We start from the raw sequence: 21,542 nt of genomic DNA on the forward strand, positions 1-21,542 counted from the left end.
AGAGCTGAAAACATACCCAAAATAAAAGGAGACAGAGGGACAGGGAGGGAGGGAGGGAGGGAGAGAGAGAGAGAGAGAGAGAGAGAGAGAGAGAGAGAGAGAGAGAGAGAGATGTCCATGCCACATTTTGAAACTTTGATAAGGTTTAAGGTACCAACATGTTTCTTTCTCTAGTGTGCCTACCTCCTGAGAGTGTGACTGGTCCCTATCTTCTTCAAGGAGGATGAAGAGGATAGGAGAAAGACTGTATTATTCACATGAAATTTAAAGTATCCCAGAACACTGGGCAACTGGGCATTTTAACCCTTAGCTGGTGCAATATACTTCCATCCACTCTCAAAGATGCCCTCTAGCCATTCCCCTCTACTGCCAAGGAATATGCTGAGCCCTTCAAGAGGAAACTGTTAGCAAACCCCTCTGCTCTCGGCCATGGGCCATGAGATGCTCTTCACAAGGTCCCCCAGGCAAGGGCAAATCATTTTGGCTTGATTTCAAGAACAAGTCAACCTCTTAAGATTAGTTAGTTATGGTCTTTGGGAAAAATTCAGCACAACGTGTACGTAAACATCCATTCAAGCGGGCACACCATCCCCTGTGTGTCTGCCACAGCTGTCTTCACACCAGAATGGCAGGCCTGAGTAGTTACTATGCAGATTGTGAGGCCAGGAAGTTTAAATTGTTATCTGGCCCTTTAGAGAAAGCAACCTAACCCCCAATCTAGAGCACTGGGCAAACAGCTGCCCTCCCTGCCTGAGGGCCAGCACATGGGCTCCAATGTGGAGAGAGGCATTCACGGCACTGATGTGCCTGGGGGGTCTTAGCGTCGCTCACCTGCCACTTAACTCATAGTGGTCTGCTCCTTACCTTCCCCGGTGGTAAGAATGACAGCATAGGCTTTGATAGGTCCATGGCTGGCTTCAAACCCACTGAACTTGACCTTTACTGAATTGTGACTGACAGATGTGATATTAGGAGATCCATCTGGAGAAGGAGGGTCTGAAACAAAACAGAACTGTCAACACTTGACACTGAGGAAAGGGGCTGGAGAAATGGCTCAGTGATTAAAGCACTCACTTGCCTACAAAACCTAATGACCTGAGTTCAAGTCCCCAGTACACACATAAAAGAGGTGCATGTATCTGGAGTCTGTTTGCAGCATCTAGAGGTCCTGGCAGACCCACACTCTTTCTGTCTTTCTCCTCCTTTCCTTTCCTTTCCTTTCCTTTCCTCTCCTCTCCTCTCTTCTCTCCACTCTTCACCTCTTCTCCTCTCTTCTTCCCTCCCCTTGCTCTCTGCTTGCAAATAAGTAAATAAAAATATTTTTTAAATTAAAAAAAATGAAGGAGCAAAAAACACTTGGTAGAAAATGTACTTAAATGCCTTGTGCAGGATCTACCCCTGCCCTGCAGCTAATACAGATCCCAGAGAATCAGGAGTTTGGTTGAGCATATAACAGTTTTGTTAGTCTTCTTCCACGAGGATAATATAAATACAGCTATTCTTGAAAAAAGGGACTCTCTATCTTGAAGCAACACACACTGACTATTTACAAACACAAATATGTAATATGAAGTAAACTTTCCTATAAAGAGGAGGGAGAAGGGGCAAAAATGAAAACATGGCTAAGTGCTAACAAGTGTTCAACTAAGTGATGGATGAGCTCCATGATGCAGTCTGGACTTAATATGTATTTTATCATTTCCATTAAATGCTATCAGAATGCAGTACAGCGCTCCCTGCTGATAATAAAACACAGCCATAAAAAGCCAGGGGTGGTGGCACACACCTTTAATCCTAGCACTCAGAGGCAGAAGTAGGAAGGTCACCATGACTTCAAGGCCACCCTGAGGTTACATGGTGAATTCCAGGTCGGCCTGGGCTAGAGAGACACCCTACCTCCAAACACACACACAGCCACAGAACTACTTAGTTAAGATGGAAAACAGAATCCTTCTTACTCTGCATTCTTAGACTGGCTTTCTGCAAAATGGGGTAGCAGTCTAACAATAAAAAATACTTGAGTTTAAAAAAAGTGGGATTGCCTGGCCTTTAATACCAGCACTCAGAAGACTGAGGCAGGAGGATCGCTGTTGAGTTCGAGGCCACCCTAAGACTCCATAGTGAATTCCAAGTCAGCCTGGGCTAGAGCAACACCAAGACCTTACCTCAAAAAATAAAAAATAATGAGCCAGGTGTGGTCATGCACGCCTTTAATCTCAGCACTCAGGAGGCAGAGGTAGGAGGATCACCATCAGTTCAAGGCCACCCCAAGACTACAAAGTGAATTCCAGGTCAGCATGGGCTAAAGTGAGACACTACCTTGACAAACCAAAATAAATAAAGAAAAATAAAAGAAAAAAAGGTGGGGCTGGAAAGATGGCTCAGCAGTTAAGGCACTTGCCTACAAAGCCTAATGACCTGGGTTTGATTCCCCAGTACCCATGTAAAGCCAGATGCACAAAGTGATGCATACATCTAGAGTTCATTTGCAATGGCTAGAAGCCCTGGTGTGCCCATTCTCCCACCCCCCTTTCTTTCTTTCTCTCTCTTTCTCCTTACAAATAAATTTAAAAAAAAAATTTTTTTTTTCATTTTTCAAGATAAGGTCTCACTCTATCCCAGGCTGACCTGGAATTCACTATGGAGTCTCAGGGTGGCCTCGAACTCACGGCGATCCTCCTACCTCTGCCTCCCAGGTGCTGGGATTAAAGGTGTGCACCACCACACCCGGCAAAAAAAAATTTTTTTAAGTGAGGCTGGGAGCCAGGCGTGGTAGCTGGCCTTTAATCCCAGTACTCAGAAGACTGAGGCAGGAGGATTGCTGTGAGTTTAAGGCCACCCTAAGACTCCATAGTGAATTCTACGTCAACCTGAGCTAGAGAACAAGACCTTACCTCAAAAAATATAAAATAACGAGCTAGGTATGGTGATGCACACCTTTAATCCCAGCACTTGGGAGACAGAGGTAGGAGGTTTGCCTTGAGTTCGAGGCCACCCTGAGACTACATAGTGAATTCCAGGTCAGCCTGGGCTAAAGCAAGGCCCTACCTTGAGAACACACACACACACAAAAGTGGGGTTGGGGCAATGGCTTAGCAATTAAAGGCACTTGGTTGCAAAGCCTGCCAGAACAAGTTCAATTCCCCAGTATCCTCATAAAACCAGGCACAAAAAAAGTGGCACATGCATGTAGAGTTCACTTGTATATCCGTATGTTCTCTCTCTCTCTCTCTCTCTCTCTCTCTCTCTCTCTCAATAAGTAAAAAATAAAATACAAGTGAGGGCTTCAAGAAAAAAACAGCACTAGTAGTGATAAGTATAACAATACTTTGGGCTGGAGAGATGGCTTAGCGGTTAAGCGCTTGCCTGTGAAGCCTAAGGACCCCAGTTCGAGGCTCGGTTCCCCAGGTCCCACGTTAGCCCGATGCACAAGGGGGCGCAAGCGTCTGGAGTTCGTTTGCAGAGGCTGGAAGCCCTGGCGCGCCCATTCTCTCTCTCTCCCTCTATCTGTCTTTCTCTCTGTGTCTGCCACTCTTAAATAAATAAATAAATAAATAACAATACTTTAAAGGAAAACACCAGAAAGGATTCTTGAGCTACAACTGCCCACCACTGGGCCAGTTGTGGGAGAAATCTCCCACTTCTGGGAAGTGTATGGTTAACCTTGAACAACGTCAGTTGACTGAGGATGGAATGAGACACAGGGAGATCAGCTAGAAACACATCGCAGGGATGCTCTGTCCCCCCTGGCTGCTTCTAATGCTTCTCTGTGGTCAGCTCACCAGCTCACCTTGTTCTTTCAACAGGTATCACCTGCTTACTACTGAACCTCCAACAGACCACCAGTTTAGAGCACTTCTAATTATAGGCAGAGACAACCCCAATACACTTAAACCCCCCAAATTCAGCCCTCAGTTGAGTTCACACCTTGGGGCTCCCACCCTTCCCCATGGGGTGCTAGCTTGCTTATAATTAGGCCTGCCTGCATCTCTGTCCTTGCTGTAATTCTGAATCCTGTTTAATGAAGCCTATTACATACATTCCTGTATGGACCTTGGGACTGTCTCATGGCTCAGAAATGGTTAATCCTTTACCCCTTCCTGGGTAAGAACCCAGTCGAGAGGAGCTCATCAAGAGCAAAGAGGAGCCCCTCCCATTCACAGCCTCTCCAGGGCTGCCAGCCCCTGGTACCAAGCCCACCTGTGATGCCAGTGGTACATGTGTTGTGGGTAGGGAGTGCCATCTTTCCACAGGACATGGTGGCAATGCTGATGTTGTAGGAGGTAGAGAAATTCAGATATGTGACTTCTGTCCTGCACTCTGTGTCGTTCTCAGAGGCACAGCTATCCAGGTCCGTCATATTGTTCCAGGCTCCACTGCTCACGATCAGCTTGAAGCCTGCATTGGCACCCGGAGGGCAGGCCCACCTCAGAACCAAGGTTGGCTCTTTGGGGACTACTTCACAGTGGAAAGAGGCCACTGGTGCGGGTTCTGCAAAGTAAGGGACATGGTGAGATGGGCAGACAGCAAAAGAACCAGCTGTGATGGGAGACGGTGGCAGTACCAGATGATGTCAGTTACCCAGCAGCCCTGGGGCTCAGAGCAGGGCTGTCTGAGGATTAAACACAGGTGTGTTTCAAACAGGATGCCTGGGAGAGAACCCAGAAGAGCGTCAGCTACATCATCCATCAGGGGCCCTCGTGACAACCTTTCTGGAGCAGGCAAGGTTCTCACTTTCACCTTTTGTAGATGAAGCAACGGACACTTAGTAAACGTAACATAATTTATGGGAAATGATGGCTGGAGAGTGACAAACCAAAAGGAGATCTCAGGTCTTCTAAGTCCAAGTCAGGGCACCTTAACACACCATGTTCAAGACTCCACAGTGAATGGCATCCACGTAGCCATCATGAAAATAGGGTGTTATCTGTCTTTAGCTATCTGAGGGTCACATGTTTCATTAAGGGCCAATGCTCAGCACTCGGATGATGACGGTCCTGTGTCAACGTACTGGGGAAGAACACAGTCAAGGTCAGAGAATCCAGAGCTACTCCCGGTCTGGTGCACCCCTCCAAAAGCTCCTGCTCCTTCCATGGGCTTTTCTCTTGCTGAGGCAGCTGCCAGTCATGGAAGCCACCGAAAATCCAACAGCCAGCATCCAGGCCAGGCTGAGTCCACCGTTAGCTTGATCAGATCGGGAGTCCAGTACGAGAGACACACCTCTTGCATGAGCTTGTGAGGGCATTGGCAGGAAGGGTAACTGAAGGAGGAAGACCTTCCCTTAGCTATCCCCAGGCTGCTAGGGGTGTAATGAGTCTATTTCTTCCTAAGACTTGAAAAAACTGGATATTTGAAAATAAAAACTGTGATACATAAATTTTCCAAGAATAGCTCAACATGAAATATTAGAATATTTAGGAATTCTAAAGATTGGTGTATCATCATTGCACTAGAATTTCTTTTATCATTCTAACAATAGGGAATTTTTTAATTTTTATTTACTGAAATTAAAGCTTAATAAAATAACTGACTTATGAACTATGATAAAAGAACAAATATTTAGCTAAAGATCAGTTCCTCCTGACAAAGAATATCTACCCTCATTGCAATTTTTCTTATGATTATCTTAGTGATTTCAGCTAGAATTTAAAATTCACCTTAAAAAATAGAAACAAATAAGAGGACTACTTAACTGACAAACTAATAAAAATATGCTAAAATTTACTGACAGAATCATGGGCACTTATACAATACTTAGACTCTACCAGTTTTGAGTAAAATAAATAAGGAAAAATTATAATTACAAAGCCAGTCTTTCCCCTTGGGGAAACAAAGAGCCAACTCTGACCAACTGTTCCCTACATATACATACACTGCATATTATTATAAGCTTCTCCAGAGAAGCAAAACGTCTTTGTCTTCCTGACGCTGGATTCTTATAACTGTGAGTTTTGTACATCAGGAAGGCAACTCCAAGTGTTGGGCCCAAAAATATTTCTGGTTTATGTTTCAAAAGACCACTGAATATGTTTCTGTACACACTGAATATGGGTAATGTGTGTGGTTCCGTATCATCTCCTTAAGTTATCAAACTAGCTCGGATTCCAATTCTTTCCACTGCCCTCCTCCAAGGAACTCAAGTCATTATTGGTGCAATTACTAGAGAGAAAGTGTGTCAATAGCTGGAAGGCTGCTTCCCAAGAGGTGCTGAGATCTCTGACGTCATCTCCTTGTATGGAACTGCAGACAGCATGATTCCTGAGCAAACACATCAACTACCCTGACAGGAAGGGCTTGTTACTCCACAGTCTACCCTGACAAGAAGGATTGTTACTCCATGGTTTACCCTGATAAGAAGGGCTGTTGCTCCAGGTCAACCCTGACGGGAAGAGCTCTACTTCAGAGTCTACCCTGACAAGGGCTGTTACTCCAGAGTCTGCCCAACAGGAAGGGCTGTTGCTCCAGAGTCCGTCCTGACAAGGATTATTACTCCAGAGCTGCCCTGACAGGAAGGGCTGTTGCTCCGGCGCCCACCCAGACAGGAAGGCTATTACTCGAGTCTTTGCTTCACTGTGTGCAAAGTGTGCTTCTGCCCCCTGAGCTTCTGGCGTTTCTCTTTCTTGAGAAATCAGTGCTTGAACCTTTCCGCAATAACCAGGGAAGAAATGAGGCAGGAAGTATCTCTTCATCGTGGTTCCCTTCAGTCCCGAGACTGACAGAAAAGGATGTAACCAGACTCAGAGTTTTTTGAGATATCTGATGTCAACCCGTAGAATTCTTCAATAGCTTGTGCATCTATTTTCTTCCACAGTGAAGTACAACGGCAACGAGGTGGTACATTCTGTCAGGGTTGGTTGCATCTCCTGAAGTGTTAAAGAGACGGAGTTCTAAAGGAAAAACTAGCCAGTAAGAAAGTTTTGTGTATCGATGAAGCTGATCCATGTATTTGAATCGTTTCAGGTGTAGAGCTAGAATCATGGGCAGTTTCTTAACTTTCATCCGCTTGTGTGCTTCCTGCTTGCTGCGACACTCTTCACAGTAGTATTTATACTCACTGCAGAGAGTTTCTGTGCTGCTAAGTCCCCTTAAGCAATGAGTAATTGATGTGTTTTGTTCCACGTCAACAGAAAGGTCCAAAAAATCTTCATCTTTGCTGCTTATAGTTTCATAAGTAAGACATCTAGTTTCATTAGTTAATGGTCCCTGAAAAATCTCATGAACCCACGTTGGGTCTGGTGTGCTGTTGTTATTTTCACTGTCGATATTGCCATTTGGTAAGCGACCGTTTTGTTTTTCTTGCTTTCTCTCTTCTTGTAAAGTATCAGCAATCATGTTTAGAAGGTAATTTAAGAATTTGTGGGCATCTTGCTGCATGTAGTTGTCAAAAAGCTCATTCTCTTTCACAGTCTTGTGATGAACTTCTTGGGTGGAATTACTCCAACCTTTTTCTTCTGCGTAGCGATGCTATGGAAGAGGTCTGCTAAGCATGTAAGAAGGTTCTCTTTTCTCCTAGGCTGACTCTTTTATGCTAGAACTTTTCCCCGAAACGGACGGCAAAAGTAAAGTGCTTGAAGAACTGAGTTGCAGTAGCAGGTATTCCCAAAATTAACTAATCCAAAATAGTGCTCATTAACTGGAAACTGTCTGGACCAATCTCTTTCTCTAATGCCGAGGCATTGGCGCCCATGGTACAGATGGAGGCAAATTTGGAGACTGTCATGAGGATTTCCATCCCCCCCAGCACCATCTTTCATCCAATCACAGTGATGGCAGCGGAGGAGGAGGATGATCACCAGGTGGGGAACGGGGCCGCCCCACTCCATAGCCAGCGGGGGAACCACTGGTCAGCGCTCCGGCTCTCCAGCCTCGGGCCCCAGTCTCCCCACCACCACCCTCCCGCCCCTTGTCCTCTGATATTCTTATGACTGGCTATTCATCTCCTTCAGATCTTTCCTCAAAATTACCTCCCACTGGGCTGGAGAGATGGACCCTGGTTCGAGGCTCGACTCCCCAGGACCCACGTTAGCCAGATGCACAAGGGGGCGCACGCATCTGGAGTTTATTTACAGTAGCTGGAGGACCTGGTGCACCCATTCTCTCTCTATCTGCCTCTTTCTCTCTCTGTCTGTCACTCTCAAATAAATAAATAAAAATGAACAAAAAAAATTTAAAAAAATTAACTCTCGGGCTGGAGAGATGGCTTAGCGGTTAAGCGCTTGCCTGTGAAGCCTAAGGACCCCGGTTCGAGGCTTGGTTCCCCAGGTCCCACATTAGCCAGATGCACAAGGGGGCGCACACGTCTGGAGTTCGTTGGCAGTGGCTGGAAGCCCTGGCTCGCCCATTCTCTCTCTCTGCCTCTTTCTCTCTGTCTATTGCTTTCAAATAAATAAATAAAAAGAAAAAAAAATTAAAAAAAAAATTAACTCTCACTGAACCTTTCCTAAGGCACCCTCAAATGACACCATAGATAAACATCTCATTTCTTCCTTTCCTGGTCATTTTTGATTTTCCTTCCTCTCCTTAACCATATTCACCACCTACTGACTTAGTCATTTATCTTTTTTACCTGCTTTCCTCACTATAACACAAGTCCCAGGAAAGCAGGGACTTCTCTGTCTGGCACACAGTAAATGTTCCATAGACATTTATTGAATGAAAAAATGGCAAGGACATCAAGATGGTACCAGTAAGCCCCCAGGCTGTCTTGGGGAGCTCCAGGTCTGCTGCTGCTCACCCCAGGGGGCCTGGCAACCTCAGGCTGCAGAGCGCTACCTGTAAGTAAGCAGCATGCAGACTCAGGAAGGGGACCACGGAGCCTTGGGACAACTTACCCATGCAGAATGGCTTCCGGCCAGGCGCCAGGGACTCAGTAACATTCCCCACTCGTGCAAAGATCTCCACCGTGTAAGAAGAGCCGGGTATCAACTCGGTGACTGTGACAGATGTGGCTCCGATGCCGGTGACCAGCTGGGTTGTACTGCTGGCATCTACAGCCCTTACGATAAGGAGGCGATACGAGTAAGTGGGAGCAGCCTCATCCAAGCTCTTCCAACAGATGTCGGCCACAGTGGCATTGGTACTTATTTCAATGAAGGACACGAGGCTGGGCCCTTGGTTTTAAAAGAGAAAATACTAATAAGTAGAAGCATGTGGGGGAGGGCTGGGGAAGTCGCTCAATTGGCAGAACCTTTGCTTAATGTGCACGAGGCCCTGGGTTCGATCCCCAGCATCGCATAAACTGGGTGTGGTGATGCACACCTGTAACCCAAGCACTCTAGAGGAGCTACACAGTGAGTTCAAGGCTAGCCTGGGCTACATGAGATGCTATCTCAAAAAAAAAAATGAGAGAGATATAGTTTGGGCAGAAATATCCTGCTGAGATAAAGAAAGCTTTACCCTGAAACCACAGGCCATTGCTGGCACACCACAAGACCAAATTTGGGTCATCCCCTCCCTACAGCGAGTTGTCAGTCAGCCACTGGCAAAGCACTTGGTTCCCTAGCAGATGGTGAGACCCTATTGCTGAAGACACCTCAGGCGGTGGGCACAGGACGCTGAGAAATTACACTGGACACCAAGCCCTGCTGGCTAACGGTCACAGCGCTGCAAAGCACAGCCTGAGCAGCTAGGGCATGAAAGCCACCAGCAGCATGACCACGCATGGATCCAGCCAGCTTCAAAATCCGCCAGCCGGGCATGCTGCTCCCACGAGTGCAGCAGCGGCACACAGGTTATGGGGTAACCAGCTGCTCTCCGACTAGAGATGAGGCCCACTCAGAGGAAAGGAATTCATGCCTGGTACTGAGAAACAAGTCAAAAGCCTATGGCTTAGAAGGCCATAGACCTAGGGGGAAGTTTCCACTGCCCACTGGCTAAAGGAAGAGGTTAACGCCCACAGAAAACTCTTCGAACTGTATCTGGAAATCCCCCTTGATCATGCTGTTCTCACTCTTGTTTACAGAACCTCCTTTTTAAGGATGGCAGCAAATACCAGAGAGACCCAAGACACATCACAATGACAAGAAGAGAAAGCTGAGTGCCTAGCATGAGAAAAGCCATCCCTATCACACTTGCCAGGGCCCAGGAGAACATTACAGAGGCTGTGGTGGACTGAATATGAGAGTGGCTCTCACTGTTAGCCAGAGAAGCTTCTCCAAGGAGATCGTAGTAGACACTGAGAAGACTCAAAACTCATCACAGCAGGAAAAAAGGCTGCCAAGAACTCAACACTAAAATAGATTTACAACATGCCCTCCAAGGCTCAGGGAGAATTTGGAAGAGGGGATGGAAAGAATGTAAGAGCCACAGCATGGGAAAGTGTACTGGCAGCCATTGTCCTCCCCATAAGAAATGACTGGTGCATCCAGGACCCCACATGACTGCCAATACCCCCCTGAGGAAGGTCCTCAGTGGATTGGGCTGGGGGATAGGAGACATAAGAAAGTAATTCAATGGGAATACAACCAACTTGCAATATGTTTATATATTAAAGTTCCCAATAAAAATTTAAAAAGAAAATGGACTAGCTTGAATTCAAGGAACATTTTATTTACCACACCCAAAAGCTACCTGGTTTTTTTTTGGGGGGGGGGATAAAACTACTATTTGCTACTTTAAAAGAAAAACATGGGGGATATGAGAAAGTAATGTGGAAGGGGCAAATGTGATCAAAACACATTATGCTTATGTATAGAACTCAAAAAAATATTTCTTAAAAAGATGAATCTTCCCCCCAAAAAATTCAGAAAAGAATAATCAATGATTATATCTGAAAAGAATTCAAGTTTTTCAGTCTTCTTTAAATAAGCTTATCTGATATATATTTTTATTAATTTTTTTGTTTTATTTATTTATTTGAGAGGGACAGACAGAGAAAGAGAATGTGGCCAATAGAGAGAGAGAGGAAGAGAAAGAGAGAGAGAGAGAGGGAGGGAGAGAGAGAGAGAATGGGTGTACCAGGGCCTCCAGCCACTGCAAACGAACTCCATACGCATGCGCCCTCTTGGGCATCTGGCTAATGTGGGTCCTGGGGAATCAAGCCTCGAACCGGCGTCCTTAGGCTTCACAGGCAAGTGCTTAACCGCTAAGCCATCTCTCCAGCACTGAAATATATTTTGAGATATAATTTTTCATCTGAGGGAGATTGTTCAGTACCACCAGGACATGCTAACTGCTCATCTACAGTTCCAAGAATACCCAGCACACTTAGGCTTCTCCACCCTCACATTACTGCTGCTCCCCAAGACGCTTCCATGTTCACATGGCTCCTGCAACAGTGACCCACGAGGACAGGAGGACCTTTGCCAGTTAGTCTGGAGCCTTCAAACACACTCTACCCTTTCCCCATCAGTCACCAGCTTCCCCTGAAGGGCATTCCATAAGACTCACGTGTATACTGGGCAATGCAGTCAGAGTCTCCCTGGACCTGGTCCACTTCTGGAAACACCGTGATATTATATAAAGTGCCTGGGATTAGGCCCTGCAGTGTGATTGCTTTCTGAGAGACATTGGTCTGGTTAGAGCCATACTCGGACTGCAGAACCACATGGTAGATGTAATCAGAAGCATTGTCTGTATTCTGCCATTCCAGCTGCATCTCGGTGGTGGTGACACTGACCACGTGAATGTCAAACACTGCACTGGGGTCTAGTCAGAGAAAAGGAAGGAAAAGAAAGGAAATCTAATCACAATATCCAGCTTCATTTCAAAGTGTGTGTCAAAAGAACTTGCTGTTTTGCTACTGAACTCTCCAATGATGCCAAGCAGGGTATGGAGAATATGTGTAATCTGAGCCCTTAGGAGATGAAGGGAGGCAGATACAGAGAGTTCAAGGCTATCCACTATATCTCAACACACAGCAAGACCCTGCCTCAAAAAATAAAGAAGTGGGCTGGAGAGATGGTTTACGGGTTAAGGTGCCTGTCTGCAAAACCTAAGGACTCAGGTTCAGTTCCCCAGTACCCACGAAAACCAGCTGAACAGGTGGGGCAAGTGTCTGGAGTTCATTTGCAGTGGCTGGAGGCCCTGGCATACCCGTTCTCTCTGCCTCTTTCTCTTTTTCTCCCTCTCCTTCTCTCCCTCCCTCCCCCACTCTTTCTCTCTCCAATAAATAAATTATATATATATATATATATTTGTTTATTTATTTATTTGGTTTTTGAAGAAGGGTCTCACTCTGGCCCATGCTGACCTGGAATTCACTATGTAGTCTCAGGGTGGCCTCAAACTCACGGCAATCCTCCTACCTCTGCCTCCCGGGTGCTGGGATTAAAGGCGTGCACCACCATGCCCAGCTAAATATGTTTTAAAAATAAAAAAACCTGGGCTAGAGCAAGACCCTACCTTGAAAAACCAAAAAATAAAAAAGTAGAAGTCTCCAGTGAGTCCCCAAAGGGAAAACTCTGAAACTGGGAAAAGAAATACACACTCAGCTCTTTCAAGAACTCTGGCATTTTGCAACATGGATAACTGACACATTATCAGCTCTCTGGTATAACAATGAACCCCTCAAGGAGGTCCTCTGCATGTAGAAAGCAGATTCTTAAATTGAGCTGGTGTTCCGATGCATATGGTTTGCACTGAGGCAGGCGAGGGTACTCCGCAGTAGGTGCGCCACAAATCAGTGAGGATGCCCTTGAAGCTGGGCATGGTGGTGCACACCCATCATCCCAGCATCTGGACAGCTAAGGCGGGAGGACTCAAGTTCAAAGTCAGCCTGAACTACACAGCAAGACCCTGTATAAATAAGTAAATAGTGTTGGCTATATGCTTTTAATTGTTCCTATGCTACAGCCTGGCACAATGAAATGGCAAAAACAAAGGAGATGTATATGTATATGTATATGTATATGTATATGTATATGTATATGTATATGTATATGTATATGTATATGTATGTGTGTGTATGTGTATATGTGTGTATGTGTATATATATGTGTATGTGTGTGTGTATGTATGCATATATATATATATATACACACATACATACACACACACATATACACATATACATACAAGCTAAGATATGACTGCACAAGAAGACATATCTATCCACCAAAAACATGATGGTAGGGGAGGTTATATCACACACTGAGTTAAAAAAAAAAGTTCAAATAAAAAATAAAATTATATACATAATAGTTGCAATTATGTGAACACAATGTATAACTGAGAGAAGAGGAATCATATTGGGTCAGAAGAATAGAGTTCTATTTGTTTCCTTCCCTGTTTGTAGTGGTAAAAATATATAATGTTTATAATGTTTATCATTTTACCATCTGTCAGTGTACATTTCAATAGGGCTGAAAACATTTCCAGTGCCATATAAACATCACTAACACACCCAAAATGTTTTCATCATCAACATAAACTCTGTATCTATTAAAACACTAACGTCCCATTCCACCCATCCCAGTCTCTTTTCATGTTTGTTGATTTGTCTATTCTAGGTAACACACATAAATGAAAGTAAAAATCTGTGATTTTCTGCATAACTTACTTTACTTAGCATTATATTTTCAAGATATATCCACATTGGAACATACATCAGGAGTTTGTACATTCATCTGTCAGTAGAAGCTAGATTGTGTGTACCTTTTGGCTCTGGTGACCAGTGCTACTAAGAACACTGTTATACAAACAAGGATTAGAGATTCTGCTTCCAAGTCTTCCGAATATATATAATCAAAAATGAGGGCTTAGCCGGGTGTGGTAGTGCATGCCTTTAATCCCAGCACTCGGGAGGCAGAGGTAGGAGGATTGCCGTGAGTTTGAGGCCACCCTGAGACTCCATAGTGAATTCCAGGTCAGCCTGGGCTAGAGTGAGACCCTACCTCAAAAAATCAAAAAATGAAAAAAAAAAAAAAGAGGGCTGGAGAGATGGCTTAGTGGCTAAGGTGTTTGCCTACAAAGCGAAAGGATCCTGGTTTGACCCTCCAGGATCCACGTAAGCCAGATGTACAAGGAGGTGCACATGTCTGAAGTTCACTTGCTGTGGTTAGAGGCCCTGGTGCGTGCACCTCTCACTCCCCCCCCAATCTTTCTCTCTCTCTCTTTCTCTCATAAATAAATAAAAGTAAAATTTAAAAATATTATAAAAAATGGAATTCATGGATCACAGGTATACAGTGCCTTTTTTCAAAATTGTCTTTAATGCTGTTCAGCTAAGTGTAATGATGACAGTTGTTCAATAGGCAGGTAACCCTAAGTATCTATGAACTTACTTCTACCCTTCTTGACATCCATTTCATGAGACCCTGTCTCAGACTGTGCACAAATACAAGGCACATGTTAAAATTATCCTGTGGGAATACTCAAAATACTGGCAGGGAAAAACATTCGTAATAAACTGGTAAGTTAGAAAAAGCACTGAAACAGCTGGCAATATCAATGCCATCTTATGAGCCTTAAGAACAACTGAAGTCATTATTGTCCCTCAAAAACTGGCTAGTATAGGGCTAGAGAGATGGCTTAGCTGCGAAACCAAAGGACCCAAGTTTGATTCCCCAGGACCCACATAAGCCAGATGCACAAAGTGGTGCATGCATCTGGAATTCATTTTCAGCCACTTAAGGCCCTGATATGCCCATATTCTCTTTCTCTCTCCCTCCCTCCCTCCCTCTCTCTATCTCTATCTCTCTCAAATAAATAAATAAAAGATTTTTTAAATGGCTACAATATGCTGTTGAAGCGTTTTCATAAGACTTAGTTAATATTTTACTGTACTTGGACTGGAGAGTTAGCTCAGCAGTTAAGGTGCTCGCTTGCAAAGCCTAAGTACCTGGGTTTGATTCACCCATACCCGTGTAAAGCCAGATGCACAAGGAATGCATGCATCTGGAGTTCATTTGCAGTGGCTAGGGGCCCTAGCACACACATTCTCCTCTCTCTCTCTTCCTCCCTCTCCCCCCCCCCCCCGCCGACTTTCTCACTCTTTCAAATAAATATAAGTGTTTAAGTTTTTTTTTTTTTCCACAAAAAGCCATGCGTGGTGGTACACGCCTTTAATCCCAGCACATGGGAGGCAAAGGTAGGAGGATTGCCATGAGTTTGAGGCCACCCTGAGACTACAGAGTGAATTCCAGGTCAGCCTGAGCTACAGTGAGACCCCATCTCGAAAATCAGGGGAAATTTTTTTGTTTTACTATCAGTTGTTCTATGCTTAATCAATCTTGAAAAAGTTAATAAATTACATGAAAACAATTTTTGAGGCAAGCCCAACAGACTGACCTTGTTTTTAATGTTGGGAGGGGGCAGAACTGGCATGCCAGGGCCTTAGCCACCGCACCCAAACTCCAGACACATGCAGCCCCTTGCGTGCACGTGCGACCTTGCATGTTGCATTACTGTGCTTCTGGCTTACGTGGGACCTGGAGAGTCAAACATGAGTCTTTAGGCTTCGCAGGCAAGTGCCTTAAACACTAAGCCATCTCTCCAGCCCAAATTTCTTTAAGTGACCTGAAGCATTTTGGGGGGGGGTACATCTTAAAATTATATCACAGAGCCAGGACTATAATTCTAGCACTTGGGAAATAAAGACAGAGGATCAAGAGCTCAAAGCTAGCCTCAGCTATATAATGAGATGAGGGCAGCCTGGGCTACAAGAGACTCTGCCTCAAAAAAATTATATCAATGACAAACTCTAGTTAATGGTTTACATGATTTTATTTTGCTTTTCTATATTTTTATATTATAAATATTCACCTAGTCAAAAAATATTTTTAACATTTTTCATAATAAAAATAAAAATATTTATAAGACACGGTATCTATAAATTATACAGGTTTCCTATAAGAAGCATCACTATTAGAAAGCACAGTTATGTACTTACCTGTTCTGTTGCTAACTATGCTGGATGGTCCTTCAGTCCCATTAGGTCCTTGTGGAAAGATTTCAAAATGATAACTGGTTCCAGGCTTTAAGCCACCAATGATAATGCTATAGCTTGTTACTGTGTCATTTCGATGTTTCCCTTCTCCATCCTCTGTGGTAAGAATCCTGAATGATTCTGAGTCATTGCTGCTCCAAGCTAAGCCAATTTCCCTTGGGCTGACATTTGTCACTCGAAAGTCAGAGACTGGACCAGGAGCTGTAGAAATACATGAATGTTTCGATTAAGAACCTTTATCTCGGAGCTGGGCTTGGTAGCGCATGCCTTTAATCCCAGCAATCGGGAGGCAGAGGTAGGAGTCTGAGGCCACCCTGAGACTACCTAGTGAATTCCAGGTCAGCCTGGGCTAGGGCAAGACCCTACCTTATAAAAACTTTAAAAAGGTAAAAAATAAAAAATAAAGAGGGTCTGGAGAGATGGCTTAGCGGTTAAGGTGTTTTGCCTGCAAAGCCAAAGGATCCCAGTTTGATTCCAGATGCACAAGGGGCGCACGTGTCTGGAATTTATTTGCAGTGGCTGGAAGCTCTGGCGTGCTCTCTTGTGCGCATGCACGTGCTTGCTCAATTGATCGCATGCTTGCTCGCTCGCTCGCACTCTTTCTCTCTCTCCCTCCCTCCCTCCCTCTTTCTCTCTCCCAAATAAATAAAATATATTTTTTAAAAAGAATCTTTATCTCAAGACTGAAAGGAATGGTGGAATGTAACTAATACTAGCGCTTGGGAGGCTTAGGCGAGAGAATCTTCAGTTCCAGGCCAACCTGAGCTATGCAGCAAAATCTTGTCTCTCTATCTCCAGAAGACAGAGGGAAGTCATCCTCACAAAATTCTTACTCTGAGATTAAATGCATACTAAGGACAATCATTCTCCCCTTTGCTCTCCTCTGAAATATCAAAAATAGCATGGTTGGTAGGGTGTCTGCCTTATACGTGAAGCCTGGGCTCCATCCCCAGCACTTCATTAACTGGGTGTAGTCCCAACATTCCAAAGGTGCAGGCAGAAGGATCAGAAGTTCAAGGTCATCCTCATCTACACAGAGAGTTCTAGGCTAAGCTGGGCCATAGATCATGTCCCAAGAGAAGAGGAAGAAGGAAAGGAAAAGGGAGAGGGAGAAAGGAGAAGAAAAAGGAAAGCAGGTGAGACTTCTCACTATGGAGAGGGCGCTTGGCCAAGAGTGCAGGTACCGACAGCCACTCACAGGCAGTGGCAGGAGGCAGGAGTTCCCCAAGGACGAGGGCTCGGGCTCTGAGGGAGAAACATGGCCCCCACTAGCCGCTTTATCTTGAACATATAATTAAACCTCCCAGATGTCAGATCTTATCACTGTCATTGACCTGGTTGTGACATGAGCCTGAGCTCACCAGCATCACCTCTCTTAGACTTGCCTCCTTAGCCATAAAATAAGGCTAATGCTGACCTCCACAGGGCTGTCATGAACTCTCAATGAGGCAGCACGATGTCACGAGCCACTGCGCATATGGTTACCACCAACCATTGAGCACCACGGTCAGGTCTTACGCCCTGTAGTATCTATGAGCCCCTGCAAACCAACGCTGTGCTGTGCAGGGCAGGAACGGAGACTGGCACCTAGGCCTGCCACACGCAAGAAAGGTAAGTCAAAACAAGGAGCAAACTTACGAGTGCACACTTGGAGGAAGGCAGGTGTGCCTTCGGCCGCTCCCAGGAAAGGACGCACTGTGATGCTGTACAAGGTGCCTGAGCTGAGTCCAGAGATGGTGGCCCGCGTCTCGCTGGCAGTGAGGATGAGGGAAGCAGGGCCCCCGTCCACGTGGATCTCATAGGTGTAGGCCCAAGACGACCCACCATATCTGACTTTCCAGGTCAAGCTCATGCTCGAGGCACTTATGTTCACAACTCTGATGTCAAACACCTGGCTAGAATCTGTGAAGACACCAGAGGTGGAAAATGAACAGAACGGCCAAGCTAGAAGAGAAAGGGGTCATTGCCAGAACCTGTTGTTGAGCTAAAGGAGCATGCTTAGGGACGCTTCCCGTCTTAAGCTACTTATCCATGACTGGAAGTGTATGTGAGCCCCTGCCAAAGTCAAGCATCATCCACCAGTGAAGATGTCGCCTAGCCAGATGCTCCTCACAGATGCTCTGTTCTCATTGTAAGCAGACGTTGACCGACTCCTGATCAAACAAGAAAGGGACTCTGGCACACCTTGCTCTAGGTGAGGGGGCGATCCAGAAAAGTCCCAAGCACAGATCCACCCCAAATCAAACACTATCCATGATTAAGGTCATACATTTGGTCAGGGACACAACAAAAGGTTTTTTCTAATCCATGTATGTGTATGCAATGGGTTCATGTCCATATGTGTTGTGCGAGTGTGAGTGTGTTCAGGTATGCATGCACACATATACAGAGGCCAGAGGTGGCTTCTTCAGTCACTCCACCTTGTTTTCTTTTTTTATTAGAAGTACAGTATACATTTACTTGGTGGAAAAGTACTCCTTTCACAATAGTAGTGTGATTTTGTTTATTAAGTAGAAAGTTGTGCAGATATATCATATGTTTATCATTCCCCTCCTCTCTACCCCCATTCCGCTGAGGCCCATCCTCAGTGGGATTGCTGGTACTCCCCCTGGGGTTGTGGGTTATGAGATATGAAAGCAGCTGTCGGTCATTGTAAGGGGCAGAGGGACTCCGCCCTTTCTTTCTTTCTTTCTTTCTTTCTTTCTTTTTTTCTTTCTTTTTTTTTTTTTTTTTTTTTTGAGACAGGGTCAACTCACTGCAACTAGAGCTTACCAATTTGGCTAGGCTAGCTGACTAACAAGTCCCAGGGACCTTCATAACCCCACCTCCCCAACATTGAGATTACAGATGTCAACTACACAGCTGTTTTTTTTTGTTTGTTTGTTTGTTTTTTATGTTAGAACTGAGGATTCAAACTCAGGTCCTCATGCTTCCACAGCAAGTACTTTATGCACTAAGCCATTTCCCTAGCACTGATCTCTGGATTCTAAGGCTAGCTGGGGTGGGGGATCCCAGGGTCTCTTACCACTGCAAACAAATACCACTTTTTGCATCTCACTTACGTGGGTGCCTTGGGAATTGAACACAGACCACAAGCTTTGGTAGGCACCTCTGAGCACTGACCCTCCCTCCCCCCCCTCCCCCCCTCCTCTCTCTGTCACTCACACACACACACACACACACACACTCCCCGCTAGGTTTTAATGTCTAGGTAGGTCTTAGGGAAAGTCACTTGGGCTCAGGATGGGAATAAGGTAAGATGAGTAGGCATCAACTCATTGTCCAGCCCATCCTCCCAGCCCAGCCAGTCCTACCTTTCCCTTGCCTATCTGTGGCCCAGGAGGCTGAACCTTGCACAGGGCATCACGGAGGATCCTAGCACATGGGCTGTGAACTCTGTGCGAATGAGTGGCGGGGTAGGCTGCTGGGGGCAGGCTGGCAGGGAAGCCGTCTTCCACCCCTCATCTCCCACTCTAGGTCATTACCCTAACAGGCTATGCCCCTCATCGATCAGCTCCATCTCCTCCCTCTCCCGTTAGCTCTGAAGTAGCTTTCTACCAGGAACTTAGTTTGGGCCTAAATGTCCTCTGATGGCTTTCTTTTATTTTTTATTTATTTGTAAGCAGACAGAGAAATAGAGAGAAGAGAGCCAGAGAGACAGAATGGATGCTCCAGGGCCTCCAGCCACAGCAAACGAACTCCAGATGTGTGTGCCCCTTGTACATCTGGCTTATGTGCATCCTGGGGAATCGAACCTGGGTCCTTTGGCTTCACAGACAAATACCTTAACTGCTAAGCCATCTCTCCAGCCTCTCTGATGGTTTTCTGATCCTACCCCACCTAACTAGTCACACAAGCACTCTGAGTGCATGTGTGTCTATACATGTGCACATATGTCTGTGTTGTGTGTGCATAAATGTGTGTGTGCATAAATGCATATGTGTATAGCAGTGGACTGAATGTTTATGTCCACTCCAAACTTACCTGCTGATCCTAAGTGCTGAGGGGGTTAGTTATGTGCTGAAGCCTCATGAATGGTATCAGTGCCAAAATGAACTCATACTTTCTGCAGACACAGGACCTGCTTCCAGAAGGACCCACCACCAGAAACCAACCATGCTGGCAGCAGAAATGAGTGACGATCAACTCACCCAGCCATCCAGTTTCCTGCGTACTGGCCTGTTTTCTATTCTTGCTCCCCAAGCCTTGACCCTGACTCCTTCAGGCCGGTGGGCCTATGATAACTTTTCAAAATACATATATTTTTGGCTAAAATGACCTGAATCAGATCAGGTTGAAGTCCTTTGAGGGCTGTGAGGCTATAGTGTTTGTTCCTGGGCTCATGAGGCCCAGCCATAGGCTTTTCCATGTATGTGTGACTTGACCCCCTCCCCACATGGACAGCTCCCAGAGAGTGGAAACCACACAGTTCTTTACTCTTTCATCAGCACCAATCCCAAAAGCCTCTGCACACTGGTGAATTCCTACAGTAGAGCCAACATACATGTCAACCAGTGTCTCAACAGAAAGATTAGTATAACTCTCAAGGACAGACCAAAAAAATGAGAGAGAGAAAAAAAAACAACTCATTTTCTTATCTCAAGGAAAAAAGCAGCTGATGCTGATCTGTAGAAGGAACACATGAGAGAGAGCAGCTCGTCTCTCTGACAAATCTGCAGACAGGGAGGACAGACAGGGGGCAGTACCCAACTGCACTTGGCATCTATTCAACATGCCTTCCTGGGCTTCAGAGATGTGCCATGACCACTAAGGTTAAGCAGAAACTCAGCGGACTGGCTCCATCCAAAACCTCTCCCAGAAAATCCCTCTGACGACGGAACTAGTTACTAAGCGAGAAAACGCCCAGATGTGGAATCACAGAAGATGAAACTCTGTGCCAGCAAACTCCGGCTGAGGCCCTCTCCCAGAACTCAACATACTTGTCTTAAATGTGACATCCCGGGGCTGGCCTTCTGTGCCATCCACAGCTTGGGGATAAACAGTGGCCTGGTAGTGAGTGTCGGGCTGTAACCCAGTGAGCAGGACTTCTGTGTCGGGGGGCTCCCAGCTAGAGGGCCAGTCTGCAGGTTCCAGTTGATGTGGATCCTCGGGGCTTCTGTGCAGCTGGGGTGGGCTGGCCAGTGGGCTCTCTGCATTGGTATCTGTTTTAAGCACAAGAGGCAAAGATACTAACCACAAGAGAAACACAACCCCGTCTTTTAGAATCCCACCTCACACGAGAACATCTTCAACAGGTCCCACAGTTGGTACATCGTAAGTATCTGTGCCCTACCTCCTCCTACAAGAGATCCAGACCCCTGAAAATGACCAGAGAGCTCGCTTTGCACCATATGGTACCACCTGCTACGCCCTGGACCATACTTCCTTCTTTGCAATGTTCTCCCATCCCAACATTCTGCAGATATCCCCATGATTCAGCCTTGGCTAATCAAAGCCCACTTAAGGAATACTTTTCCCTGTAACCAGAGAGTGGCAGGGAGTGAAGGGAGAATGGCTAGTGGCCATTTCCCCTTGCGCTGCACGGAGGGGCCACTCTGAGAAGCTGATACACGGAAAGTGCAAGACAACGAGGTGAGCGCCTGTGTCTTTCCTGAAGCCTTGCTGCCTGCGGTGGGAAATGCACTGTGCGTGCGTG

General features: G+C 45.7%; 1 protein-coding gene and 1 pseudogene across 1 annotated transcript in view; both read right to left on the reverse strand.

Annotated features, from left to right (window-relative positions):
- Positions 1-21,542, reverse strand: part of Ptprj (protein tyrosine phosphatase receptor type J) — a 197,953-nt gene that overhangs the window by 34,379 nt on the left and 142,032 nt on the right. The window contains exons 6-12 of the mRNA XM_045148440.1: positions 20,827-21,048; positions 17,525-17,788; positions 15,830-16,087; positions 11,389-11,646; positions 8,832-9,110; positions 4,201-4,491; positions 865-996 (exon numbers count right to left, since the gene is read on the reverse strand). Coding sequence (XP_045004375.1) covers positions 865-996; positions 4,201-4,491; positions 8,832-9,110; positions 11,389-11,646; positions 15,830-16,087; positions 17,525-17,788; positions 20,827-21,048 — 1,704 coding nt within the window. The remainder of the gene's footprint in view (positions 1-864; positions 997-4,200; positions 4,492-8,831; positions 9,111-11,388; positions 11,647-15,829; positions 16,088-17,524; positions 17,789-20,826; positions 21,049-21,542) is intronic.
- Positions 6,355-7,732, reverse strand: LOC101595831 (annotated as a pseudogene).

Source organism: Jaculus jaculus, chromosome 1 (assembly GCF_020740685.1).
Source record: "Jaculus jaculus isolate mJacJac1 chromosome 1, mJacJac1.mat.Y.cur, whole genome shotgun sequence".
NCBI lineage: Eukaryota > Metazoa > Chordata > Mammalia > Rodentia > Dipodidae > Jaculus > Jaculus jaculus.